General features: G+C 34.4%; 1 protein-coding gene across 4 annotated transcripts in view; it reads right to left on the bottom strand.

Annotated features, from left to right (window-relative positions):
* ASCC3 (activating signal cointegrator 1 complex subunit 3) overlaps positions 1-20,221 on the bottom strand; it is a 334,732-nt gene that overhangs the window by 179,028 nt on the left and 135,483 nt on the right. For all 4 annotated transcript variants that reach the window (XM_027089736.1, XM_027089749.1, XM_027089725.1 and 1 more), the window contains 3 exons: positions 18,994-19,158; positions 9,479-9,655; positions 6,752-6,823 (listed from right to left, as the gene is read on the bottom strand). In XM_027089736.1, coding sequence (XP_026945537.1) covers positions 6,752-6,823; positions 9,479-9,655; positions 18,994-19,158 — 414 coding nt within the window. The remainder of the gene's footprint in view (positions 1-6,751; positions 6,824-9,478; positions 9,656-18,993; positions 19,159-20,221) is intronic.

Genomic DNA, 20,221 nt, shown 5'->3' with positions numbered 1-20,221 from the left:
GAAGAAAAAAATTCTAAGCAAACACTAGTAATACTAATTAAAAACTAAAATACAGAACTAAAAAGTACCAAAAACTAGTTTTTGTCTGTAAAATAAGGAGGGATAAGGAAATCTCAATTTGATAGAAGACTCATGAGAGCTTTTTTCTACTAGGTGGGGAGGATTTTCTGTTTCCAAAGGTAGAGGTTTAGTAAATGCTTCCTTTAGATTTTCTTACAGTAAAAAAACACCTGAAATATTTCTTTAGCAGTACCATCTTTAGCAACAAAGATGAAGGAGAAATGTCTTTAATTCTTGTTCTCATAATTGTTCAAATGTCTCCTTCTTAAGAATTTTGCTCTTATATTCCTTTGGGATTATGTGTCAGTTTGGGGGAGGAGGGAAGCAAAGAAGGCAGAAAAGAAAGAAGCTCTCAAATAATTTACCAATAAAGTTCATGTTAGACAAATTTGATACGACAGAAACATTAGTACCAGGAATTAGAGATGCTTGTACCTGGAGGAAGGAAACTTTTTAGGCAAAAGGGCCAAAGGAAAAGTTCCATTATTGAAGTTAGCAGAGTAAAATTTCTTTCAATTGTACATAATTACTTTTATATAAGCTAAAAAGCAACACTAGGAAACAAAAAGAATTCCCTTTAAATAGTAATAAATTAATCCATAATTATCGGCCAATTTTTAAAGGTGGTTTCTTATTAGAGACAGCAACATCTACGAAAAACTTATAAACAATGAAGAAAGAGAAGACACATGTGAATCAGGAAAAGCTGATGTTCAGCATTAATCCAAGGTTGAAGATGATTTTTTTCCCTTTAACACTGCAAAACCTTTTATTCTTGAAACTGGAGATAGATTTTGAGTAAGAAGTTACTGACTAAGGATCTTAACATTTTGATAATGTGAAAAAAGAACAAGTTAACTTACAAAAGATGCCGTAATCTCTGAGGCAGTTTCTAACTTCTTTTCCTATCACTGTAACAAAATTTGTATAACAAGAAAAATCTCAATAGGGTTAAGGCATCAACTATTTTCCCATTCTGCGAGTTACACCGGAGGAGGGGAATTATTAACAGGAATGATAAAGCTGTACTTGCATTTGGTAACCCAAAGAGAAGCTTACAAATGAGACGTCTCATTAGTTTGAGCAGACGGATCAAAATTAAAGGCTGAATCGCCAACTTTTAATTTCCCAATAGCCAAGAAGAGCTTGAAGTCTTGCGGAGTACGACTGTTGAAAAGTCAACCTGAAAAGATTTTCTCCACCTGGCATCACACATGCTTGAGTGGAACACAACTGCCTCCTACCACTTTTAATACTTTTAAGACAAAGCCGCACATGAAATCTATTAAGTACGCGAACACACAAGTGTAGATGACTGGTATACTGAAACCCATGGAATACTATAATCAGAGAACATCAGCATGGCTTTTGAACATGAAATTTGCTCTATTCTAATTTAATCTAAGCAGAGAGAAACAAAATTAATTCGTCTATATATTTAAGAGGAAATTAATTTTTAGCATGAAAAGTATTTATTTGCCTCAGAGTTATAGTTCTTTTTTTTTTTTTTTGCAGTACGCGGGCTCTCACTGTTGTGGCCTCTCCCGTTGCAGAGCACAGGCTCCGGACGTGCAGGCTCAGCGGCCATGGCTCACGGGCCCAGCCGCTCCGCGGCATGTGGGATCTTCCCGGACCGGGGCACGAACCTGTGTCCCCTGCATCGGTAGGTGGACTCTCAACCACTGTGCCACCAGGGAAGCCCTATAGTTCTTTTTTTTAATGGACACATATTTTTAGTCTTCTTAATAATGGTCTGAAAAGTAGTTGCGCTAATAAAATTATTTAGGGAAACCACAATTAGAGAGAAAATCCAAAATACTAAACAACCTGAAGGCAAACAAATAGAATCAAGGAGTATTCACTGGAAGAATTTTTAACAAGCTGGCAAAAAGAGAGGGGGACATGAGGTAGTCGCAAGGAAAATTCAATTTGTTTTCCTGGATTAGAATAGACTGACTTACAATTTCTTACTACTATATACTAACTGCTAAGATATATTTAAAAGGCAACAAAATAAAGCTAAAGTTTGTTTGGTACACAGTGCTACAAGAAATAACTTATGTTCCCCTATTACTAAGGAAAAGCACATTGATCAAATACATAGCTGGCTGCTTAATAACAATGCACTAATGTCCAGTTAGTTACAACTATAACTGAATTCCAGAGCAAAGCTCTGTTTCTCTCTGTCTCCTGTTTCTCTGTCTCTGTTTCTGTATCTGTCTCTCTGTGTACACACACACACACACACACACACACACACACACACACAATTTACTGTACTTTTATATGTACAACAAAACATTTATACAGAAGAGTCTCTTAAAATGAAGCATATATAGTTAGACCTTTTAGTCATTAGAGTCAGGCAGAATAATGTAACTGAAGAGTTAAATTGGCTGTCAGTTTTTTAGATAATAAGGTAAAAGATTGTTGAATTTTTCAACAATATTCATCAATATTCAACAATATTCATCTTTATCCAACAATATTCATCAATATTTTTCATCTTCTGACAGATGGATACATATAAATTCGTTTGTTGAAATTTATCACTTGGAACCTTATACAAAGACAACTAGTGACTAGTATAACATTATAATCAACCTCAATTACAAGGGAAAAAACTAAACTCAGAAACTCTATTCTGTTGTGGAGTTCTTTGTTAACCTTCTAATAAAAGCAGAGGACCACAGCTTAGAGAAGGTATTTCTTCAAGGTGATAAAAAGAGAAAAATAATCCAGTGAGGGGTTCTAAGCCCCTGAAAACAAACTTCCACATGAGCCTCAGTAATCAAAGACTACTGTGAAGTAGCAATTCTTGTGTGATGGATTTAATCAAAGATTGCTAGCCTTGTTGAAACAGGTATCTACCTCAGCTTCCAAAATCAAAATGTATAACAGTCCTCTTTTCCAAGTATGCACACTGCAATTCCAGTTCTGGACATATTACAAAGACAATCAGCAGAAACTGTCACTTATCAAGCTAACTGAACTTATAAGCCAAATAGTACTTGGCAGAGCAACGTGCTAACAGAATATTTAAACAGACAGAGCGATCCCTTTGAAAAGACTAAAACAGAAAAAGATTTTAGTTTTGGGCAACTTTCCCAAAGTTATATACATAATACAGATAATTTAAAGAAATGAAAAAGAGAGAGGTTTATTCTCAAATTATGTTGCAAAAGAGTTTTTTACTTGAGATGATTACATTAATGTAAAAGACTAAGATGCTGCCTTAACCTAGTACTTATAATCTGCAGGCACTGGCCTGGGCATTTGTAGTACTAGCAATACTAGAGGCAAATACCAACTAATGAGCCATGGTCCTGATGCATTTTATATTTTCCAACAGCCCCGACTCACTAAGGATCTTTGAAGATGAGCAATTCTTCACAATGAGATTCTATTTACCAGAGTCCCCATGTACATGACACTATACTAGGAACTTAACCAACAGTATTTCCTTACAACCCAATCTTACGTAGTACGACCTGTTCTACTGGTACACAAAGCCTAAAAAACAACACTGCGTAGAACACAAATTTTTAAACTGTAACATCTTTAAGCTAAGATGTTAATTTACATGTTATTGCTTCTATGTACCATTCTGTCATATTTTGAGGTAGAGAAAATAGAGAAACTATAGACATAATGGAGAAAAAAGGATAGAAAATTAAGGGAGTAAAATGCATTTTAAGAAATGGAAGGACATACACCAACAGAAACTATCTCTGAGTGATAGAATTCAGTGATTTTTTTTCCCCTTTTTGTTTTTTTCCCCTCATTTTCACTTTTTGGTGTACCCAAGTGTTAAATTTGTTTACACTCTTTTATTGGTCACCCTCTTTTATACTAATCATATTTTATATTAAACATTTTAAAGACACAATTACAGAGGCTAAAGACCACAGGATCACATATGAAGCAAAAGCACTGGGAAGAATGGGTTTTTCTAATTGAAAGGTAAGTGCATACCCAAAGCAAATCATGACTGTAAAACATGAGTTTTTGTAATCATGATTTAGAGGTAATTGTTGCTACCTAAGAAAAAAATTTCACTGGTAAAACACCACTGTGTCTTATATAACTTACAATTGTAAAACAAATTCAAAATGGCAAACACACATCTGATCATAATCTTACATCACACTACTTGATGCTGTTCAGAAGAAAATGGCATACATTTAATAAAATCCTTTGCAGGTCTGCTATGACAACGAGATATTATAACCCATTCAGAATGCATTATAGAATCATGTGGTAAGACCACAAAATATGGCCATTTGAACCATAATCCTATTTCAGGGAATTTACCCTAAGTAAATGTTTCAACAGAAAAAATAATAGGCAGAAAGATGATCACTAGAGCAGCATTATTTTTTAATAACAGAAAGTTGCAAACATTTAAAGCACTCAATAAAGGAGGAATAACCAATAATAAAAGGAAGAACAAATGTCAACTCAATGGCAAAGTGGCAGTGTGAAGTTCTGAAGATGCTGTGGGCTTTTATCAACACGGACTTGTATTGCAATCCTGGAGCAACCTTTTACTAGCTGTATGACCTTGAGAAGCTTCTTAACATGTCGTAGGTTCATTTCCTCTTTTAACAAAAGGAGATTTAATGCTTATGTCAGAAGACTGTGAAGATTAAAAGTCCGAAGTGACTTACATGGCATCTGAAACTTAGAACCTGAATAAAAACTCCGTTCTCTCTATTACAGACATTAAAATTGTGAAGACCAGGTAGAAACAATGAAAAATCTTTAGTATTCATTAAGGAAAACTGAATATAAAACTGTATATACAGTATAATTATAATTTAGCAATGGACTGTAGCCAGTAATTAAAATTAAGTTTGAATGAGCAAAATTAAAAGCTACATGTGCAAATGGATAAAAAAAAAAGACCAGCAGGACATGTATAAACATTACAATAATAATGTTGAAAGGGTAAAATAATAGTGGAACTATGAAAATTTTCCTTAATATTGTTATTTTATTTTTACAATTAAAAAAAGTAAATAGATATGTAGGTATGTCTAGAGAACTGAAGAAAGTCCTACTTTTATGGAAAACAAACATCATCACTAATCACTGAAACAGAAACTGGGAGACCTGCAACCTAAACCCTACTTCTTACGGCAGAGAACCTGAAAACGATCATGCTTATCCTGCTCCATTCTTGTTTTGGGAGAGGGATGTAAGCACGGATCTGGACAGGAACTCTGATACCGAAGTGTTTCAGTGGGTTCTTAAACTGTAACCACACTTTACAGAGTCACCCACAGTGCATTTTTAGCCAGACAAAAGTGTAGGGGAAGGAGACAGCTTGGTGGTCCTTAAAAGGCTGGCACTGGTGGATGCCATGACATGCACACAAAAGGCGGGAGGTAATGCCTGTGTGCAACTTCTGCCTCGTCTTTGCACACTCTTCATTTCCAGGTTCCTCCTGCCCTACAGCAGCTGGCCCCCGACCGCCTGAAGCCTCCCCTGGTGTTTCCCAACCTAGTCTGTCCTTTCTAAACAGGAACCAGCACTGTGAACCTAGCTCTCCATCTCAACTTTGGTCTGAACTTACTACTACAAGTGCCTGCCCTATGGCAGTTTTCATTTCGAAAAGTAATGCAATGGATGAATTCACACTAAGAATGAAAGGGCTGGCAGTGAGATGTAATCTCTACTGACCAAACACCTCCAGCCAGCATCTGAACTTTATAAATCATGATTTCTAGCGGGACATGTTAGCCCCTGTAACAGTGAGAGAATGAACTATGCCAGAAGAGGAAGAGGATATAATCTTCCTAGGATTCTTTAAATTACATTTACTTGGACTTTTACCTACCTACATTACAAGATACAACTGCTACATTTCCCAACATTCAGGAATAAGGATGCATTCCATTTTTTAAAGACATATTTTATAACATAAGATTATATGGAGAAAGGCTGAGTAGTTTAATAAATACTGATATTGCAATTACACTCCTTGGTATTTACCCAAAGGAACTGAAAACGTATGTCCACATAAAACCCATCCACAGCTGTTATGTACACATAAACTGTGGAACATCCAGACAATGGAATATTATTCAGTGCTAAAAAGAATAAGCTATCAAGCCATGAAAAGACAGAGATTTGTGTACCTCAAATACACATTGTGAAAGAAACCAATCTGAAAAGGCTACACACATCATTACACTTTTTTTTTTTTTTTTTAACAATCTTGATTGGAGCATCTTGAACTTTGAAGTTTAAAAGTGCTTAATATCCAAACAATATGAAAATTTATTATATATATTTCTATTGCTACTACTTCAGGAAAACAGTAAGAATAATATAACATTTAAATGTTTTACATTATGTAAGTAAATTAAAATTTTTGATGTATGAGAGAAGGTTGGTGCTTTAAAATAAATAAAGAAGTAACCTGAAACGTAAAGGATGAAATTCTTCTTTCTCTTATCTATTTAATAAAAGTGGCAAACAAAACAGCATGATCTATCAATACTGGAATGATAATATTACCTATGAATATTTTATGACTTATATGGCTACCCAGTGGGCTAAAAAATTACTAAGAAATAAAACCTGTGAATCATTATCTCAGAATTGAAGAACCTTTTTAAGAACATAAAAATTAATAATTTTAATCATTAAGTGTTCTCTAAAAACAGGATAAAATAAAGTGTACCTGGTGTCCAGCCTTTACTTGCTTCAAAACACTTTCATAACATACTTCATCCATGTTATTCAACTGTTGCACCTTAAAGTTTTTAAAACATGAAAAATATCAGATGAAGCAATTATAAACTTCTTAACCACAAAGGAAGCTTTATCAATTACGACGCATCTCCTTTTACTTTCAGACTAGCCAGAATGCAGAAACAACAACTGCAATATCAACACCTGATATATAACAACTCAATCGGAAATAAACACAATATAATTAAAAAATACAAATAAAATACCTCATGCAATACTTTCAGTGTACTAGCTTTATAAGAATGCAAGTTTTTTAAAGACAATAAGTTTAAGAATAATATTCTAGTGAGAGATATTTTAAAATAATTTTAAAGTTCTTTTCACTGTTTTCCCCAGAGAAGCCCATTCTTCAGACTGTTTTTCTTCTATTTCAGTCTATAAAACTATACATAGAGCTTTCCTGTGTAATTCTCAAAATCACCGGAATATTACCAGTAGAATATCATGACATACAAAGCTAAAATGTAAGGAAACATACTATTTCTGTAATGTATACAGAGTTTGGTAGATATTTTTCTACAGAAACATTTTCCAGATTAATTGGAAATTTAATATCAAATTAATGAATTTTAAAAAGGTCTCATTTTCCCTATTAATGATGAGACAGCTTCCAACCAAAAAGGTAAGGTAGTTACCTCAAAGAGGAGGCATGTGACACAGCCTGCATCTCTCTATTTAACATTTATTAGGAGTCTGGAGGGGATGAAAATGTTACACAACTGAAATGACTAAAATTTAGATTTTTTGTTTTAATAAAGGAAACACTTTAACATTCTGGAACTCTTATAGTGATTAAGTAAAATGAGATAATCACAAGACAATTTACTCTCCATTAATGATTAGAAAAAACAACAAACCAAAAACTCCTCCAAACAAAACTCTCAGTAATTTTTTTGGTGAATTTTGGGATGAGCTCTGGTCAAAGCCATTATTTCAAATTAGACGTGTCATGGACACCATTTTCCTATTTTGTGTTCTTCCACAACTGAATCACATCGTGAGCTTCTGAATGAAACTCTAAGAAATCTAAAAGGATTCCTTACTATAAGAAATGACAAATTAACAACGGTTAGAATATATTAAACAACACCCTGGGGGAATTCTTGTTACCAACTGTGTATGTCAGCTGAGCATAAAACTAATACATTTTAGTAAGACAAAAGTGCATATTTATAACTAATATATATAATTAATTTACTATTTACATTGTGTAAGATTTGTAAAAATAGTTTTTAAATTTTGCCAAATTTTTAAACCTTCAAAATAATTACGACAGTTCAACATCTCACACCATTCCTTTTGTGATTACAATGCTAACATACTGTGGTGAAAAATACATGGAAGTTAATTAGCTGTAAGTGATTTACCACCTTCTATGATGAACTTAAAAGAAAATAAGTTTTAAGACCCCTGACAAGCATCTGAAAACACTTTCTTCTCTACATCTTTCTGTGAGAACCATCTGTTATCATTTAAATTATAAGTTGAAAGAACAATCTAATGTTATAAACAGCTCTACATCTGTTCTAATGATACATTAAAATAAACTAAATCATCAAACATATATTAAGATATGGCTGAAAAAAACAAGCAACAAGTAATACTGAAAAGCCCTTGAAACAATGAAGGTAAAAGATGCATATCATAACTATTACCATATCATGAGCTGTCCTTCTATGTATACATCTGAAATGGCTCCCCACAATTCTAAACATACCTTACTTTTATGCAATGCAGATGGAGCATATTAACTGTTGCAGTGACATTGGCTTTTAGTATTTTCTAAGCTGAGTATTTTATTTATAATACTGTAGGCTAAAAATGACCCTGTTTTACTAATACAATTGTTTTTAGACAAAAGTAATGTAATACACTAAAGACCAAGGTTGACATAGTAACACACGATTCTATCCTGCTTTCTTTTATAAAGAGGTCATATGGCCCGTGAATCTTCTCCTAAAACTATTTCTTCCACGGGGGGGGGCGGGGGGGGAAGTGTCATTAAACAGAATGATAAACAAATAAATTTTAAGCAAAATATTCCTTCATGACATTATAAAAGCCTAAAATAAGCACCCTGATAATGCAAATGGTACATGGTAATACTATTTAAGGAATTAGATAAACAGACTTTTTAAAACATTGCAAAGAATTTCAGAAATGCCACTTATGTATATAATTAATATGATAGTTATACATATTATAAGTTAAATAGAGCCCCTCCTTTAATAGTTGCTATCATGAAATTATTTTTCTATTGCATATAAGGTATTACTTATTTTAGATGAATAATATTATATCATGATATATATTACTGACTTAACTAAAGTCTTTTATTATTTCACATTGGCCTTCAACCCTATCAGATTAACATTTTGAAACATATTCTTATATATAACTTGTGTTCTTAGCTGAGAATACAAAATATACACTGATAATAGCAATGCAAACTACTACAAGCAGCTTTTTGGAGCAGGAGACATTCTACTACATATAGCTGAGGAAGTATGCTTGATTTTTTTTTTTCTAGGCTGTGATATTTGTAATGTGACTGAAATGGTCTTCTGGAGTCTCTAACCTCAAACAAGTATTAAACAATACATCAACAAAAATATTTCTGGAAAAGAAAAGTATAAGTTTTAAAAAAAATGTTTACCTTATTTGCACTTTTAACCCCCAGAAATGTCTGTCCAAGAGGAACAGGTCGAAAGCGGCCATCAAAGTAGAAAAGTCCAATGAAGGGATTAACGTGTAAAAACGTAGCAACATCGAGGTAGTTGGGTAAGGTTGCAGACAGTCCAAGAATTCTTATCATACTCTGTGTGGATTCAACCTATAGGGGTTATTTTAATTAACATATGAGATAGATTCAACCCATCTGGATCTGTACCAAGTTTAAAATAAGTTTTAGTAGTATAAACGATGAAACAGTCACAATAAGATCACTGAAGAAACTGAGAATAACAACACAGTCTAAAAGACAGATAATGTGAAAAAAAAACTGGCTTAAATCTGGCATGTGGAATGATATAAAGTGATTAAAAGTGTAATTTTAGTATATTTTCTGAACTGGAAAATTCTTAGTTAAATGGTTTCTTCTGTTTTGTTTTTTTTCCCCCCTAAAAATTTAACAAGGCAAGTGACATGTGTTAGGTTGTAGTGTAAGCTGTACCACTTTATAATTTCAGGTGTTAGAAGTATATGCTCTTTATTCTCAAGTTCAATAATTTCAAATTCATTTTAAACACACAACCACAGAAGTCTGAAATAATTAAGGTAGATTCTTCTAGTGTTTCACAAATTTAAATTTAAAATGATATGCTGTATAAGAGAGAGTTTGTGTGGAACAACAGCCAAAACTTGGGGGAAGAAAATCACAAACTACTCACAGAATGTCCTAAGCTGCATTATTTGTGTTCACTGGTGGGGTGTAATATTCTAATTTTGTGGCTGAACTCTGCTGAAAACATCAATTAATTTGTTTGTCAATAATTTATTAAGCTTTTAATGACGGGCACAAAGCCAGGAGAGCAGGGGTTTAAGAGTCTGTGAAAACTACAAAAAAACACTGTAATGTGTCCCATTAATAGTAGCACCTTCTAAAAACTGTGAACAATGAAGAGAGATCACTAATCAAGCTCGGGTAAGTCAGGGAAGGCACGCAGAGGTGACAGTTGTCGGTGTTCTAAGAGAGCGGCTAGGACCTGCCAGGTAGGCCAGGAAGAATGGTGTTTATAAGGTACTGTACTTAGCAACACTAATGGCACAAGCTAGAAATGCAGAAGTGTAGAAATGATCATGAGAAATCTCGCATGCCAAGGAGTTTCTCCATTTTACTGCTGATGAGCACACGACACTATTCCATTCTCTTTCAATTACGTTTTTATGATGATAGCTGATAGTATTCTCATCTTTTTCCATCTCTAAACGTTCTTAAAATATCTTTATCCTTTTTAATTTTGTTTACTCATAGGTTTTCTACTTATTTGTGATTGGATTTGTTATGTTTATTTTACTTTTTTAAAACTTAGCTTTTGCTTTTTTAAAAATATAGAAGGTTTCTAGCTAATAAATCTAATTCTATTGGTTTCCTAGTTTGTATTTAATTTTTTTCAACTGTATTATTTTTCCATTTTTTTAGAACATTCTGTTTAAAATTACCCAACATTTAAAATTTAATAATTAACTTACTATAGTCCCAACATTCCTGTTTCATTTGAGTATAATTCAAACTCTGAATTATAAACTCTGTCTGTACTTAATAAACTTCCATTATTTTCTAATAATAGTGTTGTCACTCTCTTTCCCTTCCTTCCTTTCATGATCACTTACTGAACTCTCAGTGTCAGAAGACTATTCTTTCAAGTGGTTGGGTTTTATGTCTTCAATTTATCAAATACAAAAGTGTAGAATGTATGTACATATATATGTGTTTGTATATACATATGCATATATAGATATGTATGTGTGTGTGTATATAGTTTTGTTTTACCATATAGAAGTTATTTCTAAATTTCTATTGTTTTTTTGTTTTGTTTTGTTTTTGTGGTACATGGGCCTCTCACTGTTGTAGCCTCTCCCGTTGCGGAGCACAGGCTCCGGACGTGCAGGCTCAGCAGCCATGGCTCACGGGCCCAGCCGCTCCGCGGCATGTGGGATCCTCCCGGACCGGGGCACGAACCCGCGTCCCCTGCATCGGCAGGCGGACTCTCAACCACTACGCCACCAGGGAAGTCCCTCTATTGTATTTTGTAAAGACTATGATCTTTTCAATTTCTCCTTTGAGAAAATGTCCCATGGACACCTAAGATGAACATAATTTATCTATTTTTAGGGTATACAATTCTACGTGCTTGACCACTTTATGACATTAATTATATTATTCAAATTCTCTATATTTTATATTTATAATACAGGAAGTTAAGGATTTGCCAAGAGAAAGTATTACTTTCATCACATAAAAACTTTCCATTTTAAATTAAGATGCCAAATGTTGCTAGAGGGAACAGTCCAGGACCATTCACAGGTAAGCCCTAGGGGTTCTGCAGAAGTATGGGGGGCATTCTGCAGCCCCATGCACCTACAATATCCTTTCTATCTGGGTTTTCAAACCACACATGCTTTCATATTTTTCTATACTAGGCTTCCATGTAAAAGTTTAATTTAAAAAAGGGTTTCTTACCTGGGAAGAAGTTTGAAAACCTCTGATGTGATTTTTAAAAGTACACAAGACTTGGAATGAATTTGGTAAGTTAATTAACCTTCGACCAAATTCCTTTATGAGAGAATGCATATAAAAAGATTCTCAATCTTTAACAAAAGACTATACAATATTATTATTTTTTAAATCTAGGAACTTTTAAGTCATTCTCACCTTCTTGCTATCATAAGTAAAATAAGGGGATTCATGGGATATATTTACTTGGGCAAATACTTTAACTATTTTTTCAGTTTTTATGTCTCTCTTATTTACATCTAATTTTAGTCAAAACTTGCTTGCATCATGCTGGTATCTTCGAGTTATTATACCTAAGTGAGCAGCTCCCAATGTCAGATTTCTCCTTGGATATTTCTATACAGTGCATATATGGGCTGGGAAAGTCCAAGGGCCTGAGTTCACTCCCTCACACAAATATTACTTACAGGCACTTAGAGAGGCCCTGTGCCTTCCAAACTCATTCTGTAAGTAGGACAAAAATGAATCTGCTTACTCACTGTTATGGGTTCTATCTGGGCTTCTTTGAGGACTAAATAAAACACTACCTATGAGATATACATATGGCTCCCAAACCAAACCCAACCCAAACAAGAGAACCCTAAATAAGGGGAACTGATGACCCTACCTACTATTTAAGAAACCTCCTTTACATGCTATGATTAGAATCCTTTACAGTAATTAGAATGATAATTTTAATTATACCATAGTTCTATTTCCTATTGGTGGTGATGTGAAAGGATATGAAGGTGATTTTTAGTTTTAAAATCATTCAACACAAAAGTTACTGAGTATATTTTTAAGGACTTTTGATGTTAAATATATGATACCTTGCAAACACTAGAGATATTTTTCTGCTAAAACCCCATTTTACAACAACTGTATTTTTTAATCAAAAAAACATATCATTCTCAACACAGATAAGCCTGTATGAGAAATATATTCTTTTAAATATGGATAATTTGGAAGTTTATGTCTTAAACCACATCTCGAAACTCTATACACTATACAGAGTTATCTGAAAATATTAATAGTTGAAAGCTATGAAAAATTAACATTTTACAGTTTCTTCTTTATCATTAGCCCAAAAACTAGGCAGTAAATTTTTATAGCATTGTCCCTCACATAATATCTAAGTTTGGACAAAGTCTATTCACTGAAAGTAAATTTAGTTACAACTAATGTTAGTTCAATGTTGTTAAATATAACAGATTAGGGCTTCATTGTACTTTTTTATTTTCCAAATTTCTTTCACTCATGCCAAGTATGTTGTGAATTTAGTCCCTAATACCACCATGCAACTTCAGAACCTGAACAGAATCTACACTGCATTAGAATAGCTACCTATGGTGTATCTATGTTAGTTACAAATTGTTGAAGTGCCATGTAAAGCACTGCCATCTACTGGGAATGTCTGGTAATCACAAGGAACAAACAAAAGGGAACTTTGTTTTTTCTAAAAATATTTATGAGCACTGCACTAATACACTGGAAATATGAGAAGAATCATATAGATCATTCTGTTAAGGAGATTAAAATCTAGTGAGAGACACAGATAAAGACAGAATTACCTATAGTTAAGTTGTGAAATTATAAGGAAGACTGTGATGAGTGCTAAAAATGTGCAAAGAAAGGGAGTACAGAGGGAACACAGAAAAGGTGTAATTCTTTCTGAGTGGTAAACTAGGAAACACTTCATAGAAGAAGTGATATTTGGCAGACTCAAAAGAATAGTAAGTTTTCAACAGATGGACGTGTGGAGCAATAATATATAATTTTGCATTTACAACCCTTCATCTCATAACTAACAATACACTCTGACGTAAGTAAGATTAGTTTTACCTCTAAAAGAGGGCCAATGGCATTGGAAAAAAAGTGGGGAAGGAATAAATGGTTTTGTGTGGCTGGAACCTACATCAGGTAAGGAATATGATGGAGAAGTTAAAATTGGACAAATAGGTCAGGGTTTCAGTAGTGTTTAACGTCCAGTTACAGTATTTAAACATTTTTCTTAAGATAACAAACAGCAAGTCATCAAAGGTTTATAAGCACAGTAAGTGATAAACTATACAATTAGAATTTGGCTATATTATGAAGAAGCCAATGTGCAGGATGAATTAATGTATATTTACATATTATATATCCATGTTACATACAATGTATTATATGTTCCTATATCATATGTTAACATGATATGTTTATAATTATACTACATATGTAATAAACCTATAATATATAATTTTTATATATTTTACTTCACAGTTTATAAACTATATATAGAAAATTATACTATTATATATTCATAATTTACAAAATATTTATAAATTTATAACGAATTCTTCAAAGTACATATGGTACATAATGTGTGTGTCTGTGTACATATGTACAGAAAGCATCAGCAGCAGGCCTGCAATCTATTTTCTCTCTCAACTGGGAATCCTCAAGAAAGAAAGATGCCCTGGTCAAATCCCCTTGTAAACATGCTAATGACAGACCCCCTGGCAAATGTACTAATGGTATTTACTTGACCTCTAATGTTCTATAGTTGCAGGAAAGCTTTATCTTTGTAATGCTTTTAGCTGATGGACATGCTCTCTAGGTGGCTCAATGCAAACAAACCAGGAATGTATGGACTTACGTGGCCTGGCTCCCTGAAAAGATCACTAAGCTATGTACGTATCAAGGTATCAAATCAAAACATCTTGTGATCGGAAAGTATCACCTTGGGAAACAGTACCTTCTGTTAACCACTAATCTCACTTTACCTAATATACTAATCATATGCACTGTTTTGTATATCAATTCTACCTTGATAAAGCTGTTAAAAATTTTTTTTAAAAATCTCATGACAGGGCTTCCCTGGTGGCGCAGTGGTTGAGAGTCCGCCTGCCAATGCAGGGGACACAGGTTCGTGCCCCGGTCCGGGAAGATCCCACATGCCGCGGAGCGGCTAGGCCTGTGAGCCATGGCCGCTGAGCCTGTGCGTCCGGAGCCTGTGCTCCGTAACGGGAGAGGCCACAACAGTGAGAGGCCCGCGTACCGCAAAAAAAAAAAAAACCTCATGATCAAAATAGGTCTCTTTTGTGTAAATGATGCCCTGCATGCTTCTTTTCGAGACCTCACAAGTAAAATCTGTGCCAGAGCAGATCCACGGTGGCAAGAAAGGAGAACAGTGATGGCAGTGGCAGACTTCTCCATGCTTCACCTTTGTCTCACAACTACATGTATTACTGACATTATTAAGTTGGGTATTAGCTAAAACCTCTGATTTTTGTGTGTCTACTTTGAATATTTCAATGCTTTGTGTTTTATGTATGTGCATCTGTGCATGTGCATGCACATATTTTTATATAGTAAAAAGTGAACATGTCCTAAAGAGTCCTCTAATCCCATCCCTACTATAAATCCACTTTTACAGCGTGTTGCATATGCTTCCACATCTATGCACCCTACTCTACCCCACTGTAAGCAAGAACTTTATTTGGTAACTAACTGTAAGCAAAAACTTTATTTGGTAACTATAACCACTGCACCTTGAACTGTGTAGCCAGCACATAGCAGATAGCTAATAAATGTTCACTAAATGAGTGAATGAGAATATAAATATATTGCATTTTTTTCTTTACACAAATGGGATTGTGCTGTATATTGTGTCTTTTCAATGAGAATATAACATGGATATCTTTTAAACCCGGTTCATATAGCTCTACCTCGTTCTTTTTAAAGACTGCAAAGTGGCATTTTATTTTATGAATTAATGGAATTTATTAAACTATTTCTTCTTTTGTTGGACAGTTGGGTTGTTTCCAACATATTTTGTGCTAACAAGAAAGCGTCAGTGAATACTGGTGTTACTATATCTATGTGTCTGTGCTATTATTTCCATAGGTTAGACTTCTAGAAGTAAAAACACAGTTTAGTGAGCATTTTCAAATTACATTCTTTTTTCACTTTTGCCAATCTATGTAAGAGAAATGTCTCATGTTGATTTGGATTCCTTTTAAGCATCTTTTCTATGATTTTCAGAATTTTTATTTCTACTGTAAAGTGCTTTTTCCAAATTTTTAAAAAAACATATTTCTTACTAGTTTACAATAACCTTTTAATTATAAAGGACATTTAAGCTTTATTTTATGTGCTACAAATAATTTCTATTATTCTGACTTACATTTGAACTTTTTGAAGGTATCTTTACTGGTCAGAAGTTTTTAATAGTTACATATCCAAATGCGCCACATGTTTCCTTTGTAACCTTTGGAGTTTTGCATTTTGCTTAGAGCTTCTCCACCTCAAGGTTATTTTTTAAATGCTCTTTCATATTTTCTTTAATGCACTGAGTTTTGTCTGGTATAGCTAAATCATTAATTCATCTAGAATTTTATGTTGGATTTATCAGATGAAAGTACATTATTTTAAAACATTTGAAAATGCAATATAAACTTCCTCAAATTTTGTACTCCCTTCATATTAAATTCCCATACCTAGTTCTAGATGAGAGCTATTCAGGATATGAAATATAAAGAACTGACACCTAACTAGTCACTGGGGTGAGGGTGAGTGTTAAGGAAGAAGGAACAATTGAGTGTGGCTCCCACACACTCAATTTGGGCTTGAGAATCAAATGGACTGTCATGCCATTTATAAATAGGGAGGGAAGATGGCAGAGTTTCTGACGTGTTTAAGCAAGAGATGTCTATGAGATATCAGAGTAGAAACATACAACTGTGTTTGGACAGGAATAGAAGTCAGCGGGGAGATCTGGACTACATGCAGAGATTTAAGTGACACAGGCACAGAAGTGTTATTTTCCCAGGGTAAATATTTAGAATAAAAAAAGAAGATGGCAAGTGACCAGAGTCCCGTGTTGGAAAAGGTCACTGAGAGGATGTGACTGCCAATTAATCCGCAAGCTAGACCTTGTCAATTAGAGGATCCTCACCCCCTTTGCTGTTCTAGGAATATGCATTCCGCTTGCCTTCCCTGAGCTAGAAGCTTCCCCGAGGATGCAGCCTTGAGATAGCAATGTGGTGTTGAGACCATCTGGACAGTATATGTGACTGAAGTCAGTTAAGTAAGGCCTCTATATACAGTTAAGGCAGGTGTAGAGGTCGACTGATCTTGCAGTTGCCCAAGACAAGCCTCAAAAGTAAGTTCCCTTGCTTATTAAAACTGTCACCTACCAATCTGGAGTGGTCTGCCTCTTTTTTCAGTTCTCTCCTTGCCCTCTGTGTACAAAGCCAATTTGCAAACCAACATCGTGGAGAATGTAAACATTTCAAGGGTGAGAAAAGGAGAGAGCAAGGGAGCCTGAGAAAGAGCAGCTAAGTAGGTGACCAAAAACATCAAGTAAAGAAAATCAAGGCAGGGTGGCATCATGGAGTCCAAGAGAAAAGAGTTTCAATTCTGAAGAAATAATGAGTTATATCCTGGTTAAAAAACAAAAAACAAAAAAACTTTTTATGACCTATGCTGGAGCAATAACCAGACCACAGCTGTTTGGAAATCAAAAGGGAAACTGAATATAGATTAATATTTCCAGAAGCTGAGTGGTAAAAACAGCTTTACAAAGCAGAAGGTATTGGAGCAGGATAGTTTGAGGGAGGTGTTTTGGTAAAGATGGGTGGGGCTTTGCAATTCTTTAGAGCTGAAGGCACAGTGCTCACAGAGAAGGAGAAGTTAAAGACCCAGGAAAAAGAAAAGGGATAACTTACAGAGTGAAAGGAATGGAGTCGAAGACAAGGGGACAGGGGGCCTCTAACTAAAGGATGAGGGATGGAATGATGAGGATAGATTTGGGAAGGGGTTTGAGGCTTTTGCTGGATGGTGGGGAGGTTTTTTCTGGATGCAAACTGAGGGAGTTCAACCATGAAGGCCTGTGTTTCCACTCAGTAAAAAGTATTGTCTTCTAAGAATGAGGCACAACAGGGTGGGGAGAAGGAGGGAGGAGTCTGGTGAAGCTTGGAAAAAAGAAGGAAAGCTGCTCCGAAGTTACGGGGTAAATCCCCGACGATTCAGGTGAATTCAGAGTCTACGAATGTGTAGTGACCTTAGTCTCCACCACCCCTGTGTGATCTCAGCTAGTGTTTAGCAATCTGACTGGAGGGAAACATACTGTTCAACTGACTCATGATTGGAATTTTGCCAGGGAGTCAGGGGATAAATAAGTTAAGGCTATTGACAAAAGAAAAAACTGGTCATGTAGTCTTGGCTATTTCAGAACGAAAATAAAGCCAGGAGAATATGGATCAGAGACAATAAGAGATGGGAAGTCAAGGAATTAGAGTTCTTGATTATGTTAAAAAACTAGTGTTCATCTACTGTCTTTACATGTACAATCTACCAACAAACATCATTTTAATAGTCATGGGTACTTTAAGATATCTTTTCACTTAATGGAAAGAGGGGTGACAGAAATCAATCACAGATCATTGATGAATTTACCAATTTTGATTTGGACAATTTATGAGTTACCACAAGGTCCAAAACTAGAGACAACAAGTACACGTCCCTTTTTAAAAATAACAATTAAGATTATGCACATTAGGAGATATTTCATTTTATCTAGTATATTAAGGAAAATATAAATCATTTCCAGATTTTTTTCAGTGGGGGGAGAGGTCAGGCATGGAGAGAAATGGATGAATAATTAATATTCTCCTATGTTCTACCATATTTTAATACTGCTTAGTCAAAGTTACATTTAGCTTTAAAACACAGGTTTAGAATAGAAGTTTTCCTGTATTTATTTTGGTTAATTTAAAGAGACTTCAATTACATAAGACCTGGGAGGAAGAAAAATAGGGTACTTTTAACATAAAAATGAAATAGCTGAAGGTTTCTCCCTACGAAAATTAGCTTTATCCCCATGAACAATACATACTAATATTTCTTTGAATGTTACATTTAAGTTTAAAAACTTATCCCTCAAAATAAGCTTACAAACAACTTCCCCTTACCTGACGTAAAGTACGTGCCACTATGCTTTCTAATACTGGTCCTCTATCTTCATGAAGTAAATGAACTTCATCAAGAATAAGAAGCTTTACAATTTGGGAAAGAGCTACGTCCCCAACACTCTTTCTTGTCACTACATCCCATTTTTCTGGTGTGGTCACAAGCATCTATAAGACAAGAAAAGATAAATTAAAAAGGGGAAAGAGGTCACATATTATTTAAACTTCCACTGTGTTATTCAAAAAGAAATATGATTAACCACCTATACACAGATCACATAAAGTGTTACAAATATCCCAGAATGATATCTGACTCACTGTAGACAACAGTCACTTCTCTTTAAGTTGTGATATTAAGCAGTTACTCATTAAAACTCAGTAAAGGTAGTCTGTCTGTAAATTGTAGTGTGAAGTGTACAAAATACACAGGCTTACTTAAAATGTGTCTTACAACGTAAGAAACCAAATGACACTATCTTCTAAACAAGTGTGTACTGATAATGGCTTTTATTTGAAAAGGGACAAAAATAAGTGAATAAATCACTAAAAGGAAATGAAAAGGAAACCAAGGATCCACTCTAGGAATGGTTACCTGTTTATACTTTTCCAAATTTGGAGGAAGCTTTACTATTGACACACAGTTTTTAAAAACTACCCTTTAATATCAACTAGTATATGCAGAAGTTTATACTAAAAAACAACACATATACTACAGCATAACTGGCACAAAATAGCAACACAAACAATGAGTCACCGGAGATCCAGGGTACTAAGAGCAGGAGGTAAGCCCAGGGTACTTATATAAAGTTCTTAGAAGAGACCATTTGACATGAGCTGTGATTATAAGTCTATTTGCTTTCTACATATTGAATTGTTTGTGTCCCCTAAAAGCATACTATAGCAGAAAAAAAGAAAAGTTTAATAAACCTTCTACTACAGTAATATTGAACTAGGAAATAAGCCCTTATATAACTCAAAGAACACATGAGGTAACAAATCAAAACCAAAGCTTTTCTTATCCAGTATATCAGCTTATAGAGACTGATGACAATCAAAACTCACTATGCTTTGAAGAGTGAAGAGGTTAAGGGGGTCAGATTGTTCTCAACATTTTTGTTGTGTTATCTCAGGTCTGTTTTTGAAGTCGCTTATGGGAATGATGATAATCTTATTTTTTTAGATTGCAATTGATGTATAATTCTTAACAAATGCATAATCCAAGTTTGTCAAT

The sequence above is a fragment of the Aethalodelphis obliquidens genome, unplaced genomic scaffold (genome assembly GCF_003676395.1).
Source record: "Aethalodelphis obliquidens isolate GAN/ISIS:26980383/991018 unplaced genomic scaffold, ASM367639v1 scaffold3, whole genome shotgun sequence".
Taxonomy (NCBI): domain Eukaryota; kingdom Metazoa; phylum Chordata; class Mammalia; order Artiodactyla; family Delphinidae; genus Aethalodelphis; species Aethalodelphis obliquidens.
This window is presented reverse-complemented; position numbering and strand designations above follow the sequence as displayed.